Below are 7,361 nucleotides of genomic sequence, written 5' to 3'. Positions count from 1 at the left end.
TCTCTATTGCAAAAAAAAAAAAAAAACAAGTGTAATTGAAATTGACCAAATTAAACAAAAAATAAAAGATTTGATGCACTAAATTTTGATGATTACTAATCCGAATGAAATTCAAATTAGGTCTGACAAAGATTTGTAGATATAAAGTTTAAGTAGAGACGATAACATTAAAAACAAAAAAAAAGTTTTAAACTCATTGTAGTTTGGAGTGGTTCATCAACTGTAACTCGTTAACCAATATAAATACTAACGCATAAAATAGTTTATGTTTACAAATGCTGAATATTTGTTTAGAGGTCAAATTATCTTGCAATCAATACAATAAAACTTGAATGTTTCTCTCCAGAACATGACACATCAGCATTGTGAAGCATTCTGTAGATGACACATCAATTAAAACAGGTAACCAATAAAAACATTTTAATTAATACACCTCATCATTCTATTTTAATAATAATCATTCACTAACCTATGAAATTAAAACATTAATACAGATAAGTTTTTTGTCTAGGTGGACACATATTTGTTCTCCTAAATGATTTGATTTCTTATTCTTTATAATTAGCTTTCATCGGCGATTCTGATCCAATCGATAGAAAGAGAGTCATGGGGTCACCAACACTGCGGATTCAATGTTATTTTCACTGGTGTAACGAAAAGAGTTTGTATGATCGTGTGTTAAACACACTTGTATCGCCGACTTCGTTCAACAAGGAGGGAGAGAGAGAGTTGGTGTTGAACGCTAACATCGCCACAAGAAGGAGAGAGGAGAAGAGAGGTAGCCATGAGAGAGTATGGGAGAGCAAGAGAGATCATAAAAAATAGATAAAAATTAAGAAGAAAAGATGGTGCCGAGAGATGGAGGTGGAAAGCGGCGAACATGATGACAATCAACAGAGAAGGAAACGTTGCGGAGGTGGTGGATCTGGTAGTCATTACTGTGACTGTGGCAGGCCACGGTGGTGGTGGAAGAGCAAAGTCGGAGTAGATCGGAGTTGGAGAAGAGAAGAACGAGAAAGAGGAATAAGAAAATAAAGCAGTTTGGAGAGATGCCTTTGGAGGCTCGTCGGCGCCGAATGTGACATCGGATTAGAAAGAAAAAAATATTTGTGTGATCACCATCAAGCCATGAGCTCGTACCAACTAACGGAAATCCGATCGGAGTTATATTCAAGAAATGTGGGTTGCTTCCTACGTAAGAAGGTATTGGAACTGCCCAAACCAGAAACCCTTCAGATTTGAGATTGTCTCCTTGGAACAATGTTTGGTAGTCCAAAACTTACCCGATCAAGCTGAGATTTGGTGAGGAGCTTCACGGTACTACTGGTTACAATTTCAACGGTGGAATTGTGATTTTAACGGTTAGTTGTGGTTTTTCACTGGTGTGTTTTGAGACATTTGTATGGAGTAAATAGTAACATTTTAATGTTTGGTTTGTCAAATGAGGTTGGATGGAGCTGCAACTTTGTATGAGTGTTCTTGAATATTGGGACTGACATGGAAAAGGAGAAATGAGTTTCAACATTTAAGTGGCAAAGGAGGAGGAGAATTCTCGAGATAACAAAACACAAGAAGTTACGAAAGATGAGGATATGTCTTAACCAAAGAAAATGGAGATAGATGCTGAGATTAAAAAAAACAAGATGATGAAAAAGTTGTGACGGAAGATAAAGAGTCAGAAGTTTAGACAAATGGAGACAATGCTGAGACTGAAAAAGTTGTGATGGAAGATAAAGAGTCAGAGGTTAACTTGGGATTGTAGACAAGACTCATCCTTTGGAAGAAAAGATATTAGAGTTTTACAAATACTAAAATGCAGACTAAAAGACCACTAGAGTAAAATACATATCTTTGTTTTGGAAGAAGACATGTTAGAGTTTTACAAATACTAAACTACAGACTAAAAGACCACAAGAGTAAAGAACATATCTTTATTCGAAATGTTTCATGATGGAGTAAGAATAATGAAGATGTTTCTTTGATGAAGAGATTGAAACTAGGAATCGATAGGTGAAACATGTTTCTTCATTTTTATTTACTCGTAGTTTTAATGCTACATAAGCATAACTATATGGTATGGTTTTGGCATTATGAAATTTATATGGTATGGTTTTGGCATTCTGCTATCATAGAGTTTTTATTATTATTTAAATATTATATTTTCTTTTAATGTTGACAAATCATGTTTTTAATGTAAATAAAAAATCAAAATTAATAATCAATTAACATATGCTTTGATTTTTTAATTATTATTGCAAACAATATATAAAAATTATCTTTAAGATAATTAAAATAAAAATAACCCCGGCGTAGCGCGGGTACTATCCTAGTAAATACTAAATTGAGACCATCATTTGGTTACTAGTAATGTGCCATCAGATTATTTGATAAAGACGTTCAATTTAATTAGTTGATGCCTGGTACAATTGCCTTAAATCTATTACTATTAAATGACAGTATCATTTATAATTACAGGAAACTGAGTTCATGTAGTGATATAGTTCTATCTCACCTGCTACTTTCCTCACCTACTCTTCGACTGCTTCAGCTTGACCATCGAGAAAACAGATAATTTGATTATTTGTTTTGGGAAGACTATCTGAAGTAAGATCCTCTGTCGAAACATATTTTTTTTTACAATGTGTATTATTTTTAAAGAAAATGTTGACCTGACCACAACAAATGTTAAACATAGATTGGGCTATTAGTTTACACAATTGAGTAGGTCACAAGTGAACTGTTTGTTAATACTGTGTTAACCCCCTGCATTTATTTTGCTATCATTATTTATTATTGGCCTTTGTTCATTTGCTTTTGCAGTTATTAACATTTAACTCCATACCCTTAGCGTCACCTCTTTAAAAATCAATAAAAGTCTGGTAATAAATGATAGACATAACAAATTTCATGGTAACCAGATCTTTTTCTGTGGAAAAAACCAAATCCATTTTGGTGTTTTGAACACTCGAAAGCAACAAGTGACACCCATTAATCTCAAATTTGGCGCACGGTGCATATTTACAAACGTCATATATTCAACTTACAATTTGTATATACTATTATTACTTCTGCTCGTAGCTTTGTAATATTCTATTTCTCCAAATATATATCTGTAGCAATTTACTTACAATAATCTTTAGACAGGAAAGGATCTTTTTAATTAGATTTAGTTACTGTCATTTGCTGATATGTCTAAACCACTGGTCTAAACAGACATATAGACTAGATAGTAATAAATATTAGCAAACAGTTGTAGCAGGTGTAATAGTCTTAGTAGCATGTATCTGATAATCATTTAAATGTACGATTTTTACTTTTACACACTTCACAAACTTCTCTTTTTTCTTAAATTAGTTTACACATGATAAACTCTGCGCCCTACTATGTGCCGTTTAAATTGCATTTTAGTGTTACTTTTTTAAGTGTGTATTTGTTTGGGTGTGTTTTTCTTTCACTCAAATAAAAGTTCAAATCAAGATTTGAAATTTTTTAGTTTTAAGTGTCTGATCTGATTTATAACAATTAATATTGAAACAATGTATGGGGTATAGTGAAATATTGCGATAAGAAATTTTATGACGATAAAACCGATTCGTATGATAAGTAACCGTAAAAGATGGTGGTACAATAGTTAACAAAAGTTTACAAATAACTTCTATCAGTAACGTTATAATAATTTGAATAGTAGATTTTTCCTTAATTAATCCAAATTACAATTACCAGAAAATATATACTTAGACATGAAATATAGTAAACCAACCTTATTTTCTTGTCTACACGGCTAATGTACCTTCTATATCTATTTGGTTCTATTACTGCTTACAGCCTTTCTTTTGTGTTGACGATTGTTTAAATGCGACGATTGTTTAAATGTACCCGATAAACAGAGAGTAATCAACCTGGATAGTTTACCGCAATGGTAACAAGTTATAACCTATATAACCTTATTAATGTACTAGTATATGTTTACAGCAGAACTTTAATTTAATCACACTATATATATAAAGTTGAACTGAACCTTATTTAATATGCTAACATCCTGGTTAACGACTAGACCTGTCAAGTAGGCCTAAGCCTAACACTTGAAGTTAGATATGTAAGGTAACAGTTGAAGTTCTACTTAAAATAAATTAAAAATTGTTTAATTTACAGAAATAAAAATGTTTCAAAGTAACAGAACTAGAATTTAACAATAGTACATGGTATTTACTTGTATTCATGTCTTTTTTGGTAGATTTGTAATAATCAAAAATATAGGATTAACAAATAATAACACAACTTGTTATTTGACGAGCAACTTGCCAGAATTTATATATTTTTTTATAAAAAAAAGAGAAGAAAACATATTTTTTTTAGATCATCAAGAAAACTGAAAAACCAAGCCGCATCAATATCTTCTCTGGTATATCTTGTAACTTTTTTGATTCAATTATTGTTCAATCTCTCGTTGCGTGAAAAATAATGACATACAAAATGATTTTTGGAATTCTATTTCATTTGCTGAGTCTACTACAACTGAAGCAATGAAAAGTAATTAAAAACCATCTCAAGGGGTAAAAAAAATGTAAAAATCGAAACAAAATTAAAAAGAAAAAGGAGAGGAGAAGGTGGTGGCGTGTAGTAACGAAGTCTCTGTCAATTTTTTTGATAAATTAATCATGTACTGTGCTGACACTCCAAGATTTGAAACAGCCTTATCGATATAATATCTATTTTTATTAAAAAAGAAATTGAAACTCTTCACTTTCCAAATAACTAGTGTATATGTCTAATAATGTCTCCTTTACTATCTAATTACTATTGTTTCGATTAGTCATTGTATGTACAATAAATAATAATGTACCCCCAAACACATAATACGAAAAAAAAAAAAAAAATCAAGTGTGTAGACATAAAAGAAAGAAGAGAGTAATTGTAAAATTAAAAGATACAATCTGAATCCTCTCTTTTATTTTCATCTCTGACAGAGAATACCACTGCACTTTTTTCTCATGCACGCACGCATACTCAGATAGAAACAAGAGCCCATTCCTCGTTTCTTTAGTTATTCAAATTTTTTAAAAATAATAGAACTTCATGATTAAGTTTGTATTACCTTCAATAAAAAGAACTCTCGAGTTTATAAAAAAATATATCGATAAACTCAAAATATGATGTAATAATCTGCTTTGGCTTTGCTCTCTTTACTACAAGACAAGGCAGAGAAAACCACAGATTCCTATGAAAGAGTAGACGTACCTGTCTTTTATTATTATTTCTACGACTTTTTTTTTTTTTATCTTTGAGATTTATTTACTTCACTACCAAAACCAAAAAAAAAACCTTCCCTCTATTTCGCCGTTTTTGATTTACTAAATCCCAATGTATAAAAGAAAAATAAAGAAAACTAGTAAAACAAAATAAAAAGAGATATCCATTCACATTATAACCACGTCCCCTACTCAAGAACCATCCATTTATCCTCTTCTTCAAAAACATTTGAGTCTCCCTTAGGGTTTCTCTCTCTCTCTCTCTCAAACAAAAGCTTTGGATCTTTTCTCTCAATGGACATTCCTTACTACCACTACGACCACGGCGGAGACAGCCAATATCTTCCGCCGGGTTTCAGGTTTCATCCCACGGACGAAGAGCTCATCACTCATTACCTCCTCCGCAAGGTCCTCGACAGTTGCTTCTCAAGCCGTGCCATCGCTGAAGTTGACCTCAACAAGTGCGAGCCTTGGCAACTTCCCGGTAAGAAATCACAAAAAAAACAAACTTTAACTAACTTTCTTATAATTTCTAGCGATTAATTAAGGTTCTTGAAGTATTTACTTACTCTAAATGTTTCTTAGGGAGAGCTAAGATGGGAGAGAAAGAATGGTACTTCTTTAGCCTCCGTGACCGGAAATATCCGACGGGACTGAGAACGAACAGAGCTACTGAGGCTGGTTACTGGAAAGCTACCGGAAAAGACAGAGAGATTTACAGTTCCAAGACTTGTGCACTTGTTGGGATGAAGAAGACTCTTGTCTTCTACAAAGGAAGAGCTCCTAAAGGAGAGAAGAGTAATTGGGTTATGCATGAGTATCGTCTTGAAGGCAAATTCTCTTACCATTTCATCTCAAGAAGCTCCAAGGTACTTCGATTAAACCCGTTATTTATTTTATATTTACTGGATAAAAGTAAAACCCTTATTAATTTCTTTGATTAATTTACATTAAACATTTATTACGTTTTCTTTACCTTTCAAGAGTGTGACATAGTTGGTGACGTTGATTTTTTTTTTTTCCTGTCTTGCATTTAATACTGATGGCTGAAAACTGAAAAGGCATGGCTATTTAGTATTTACTATGGTTATAGTGAGAGCATCATAGATCATAAAATAGAAAAGATCTGCTGTTTTTATGATGTGTTGGGATTTCAATCATAATGGTGTTTTCCCTAAAGCAAGAAAATATTAAATTATTCTGATAAAATAAAATATTAGTAGAAACCTACTTTTGGAAAGCTCAATGCAAAACCAGAACCAATGCATATATCTTCAGGATTCTTCTGACAATTTAATTAATTTTACTTAACCAGTAGTTAATTCACCATTCTTCTCTCTTGCAAGCTTTTACTCCATGCGTTTTTTTTAAAGCTTCACTCTTTTTTATTTCCAAGACCAATATTGACTTTTTCATCAACATGTTGTATAAATATTTTGACTTTTTCAGGATGAGTGGGTGATCTCTAGGGTTTTCCAGAAGACCGGTTTAGCCAGTACCGGACCCGGAGGAGGAGGAGGAGCACCGAGTGTTAGCGTAAGCAGCGGTGGAGGTGCGGCTAAAAAGACGAAAGTGTCCTCAACGATTTCAAGAAACTACCAAGAACAACCAAGCTCTCCGTCCTCCGTCTCACTCCCTCCTCTCCTAGATCCCACCGCAACTCTCGGCTACACCGATAGCAGTTGCTCCTACGACAGCCGTAGCACTAACACAACCGTCACAGCCAGTGCAATAAGCGAGCACGTGTCCTGTTTCTCCACTGCCACTACTACTACTACTAAGGCCTTGGGCTTAGATGTTAACTCGTTCAACCATCTTCCACCGCCGCCAGGGTTTGACTTTGATCCTTTTCCTCGTTTTGTCTCTAGAAACGTCTCGGCTCTATCTAACTATAGGTCGTCGTTCCAAGAAAACTTCAATCACTTTCCTTACTTTGGATCGTCTTCTGCATCGACCATGACCTCCTCCGGTAACCTGCCTTATTCCCATGGCGGAGGTGGCCTCTCAGGGATGAATTACTGGCTACCGACGAATGCGGAAGAGAATGATACTAAGGCCGGTCTGCTTCATGCTGGACTTGACTGTATTTGGAACTGCTGATCACCAAAGAGG

General features: G+C 33.9%; 1 protein-coding gene across 1 annotated transcript; it reads left to right on the top strand.

The window, feature by feature from the left end:
• LOC104728867 (protein CUP-SHAPED COTYLEDON 2-like) lies at positions 5,476 to 7,349 on the top strand. The gene is made up of 3 exons (XM_010447793.2): positions 5,476 to 5,733; positions 5,835 to 6,118; positions 6,699 to 7,349. Exons 1-3 carry the CDS (start codon positions 5,544 to 5,546, stop codon positions 7,347 to 7,349), a joined length of 1,125 nt encoding a protein of 374 aa, XP_010446095.1. The 5' UTR covers positions 5,476 to 5,543.

Source organism: Camelina sativa, chromosome 11, assembly GCF_000633955.1.
Source record: "Camelina sativa cultivar DH55 chromosome 11, Cs, whole genome shotgun sequence".
Taxonomy (NCBI): domain Eukaryota; kingdom Viridiplantae; phylum Streptophyta; class Magnoliopsida; order Brassicales; family Brassicaceae; genus Camelina; species Camelina sativa.
This window is presented reverse-complemented; position numbering and strand designations above follow the sequence as displayed.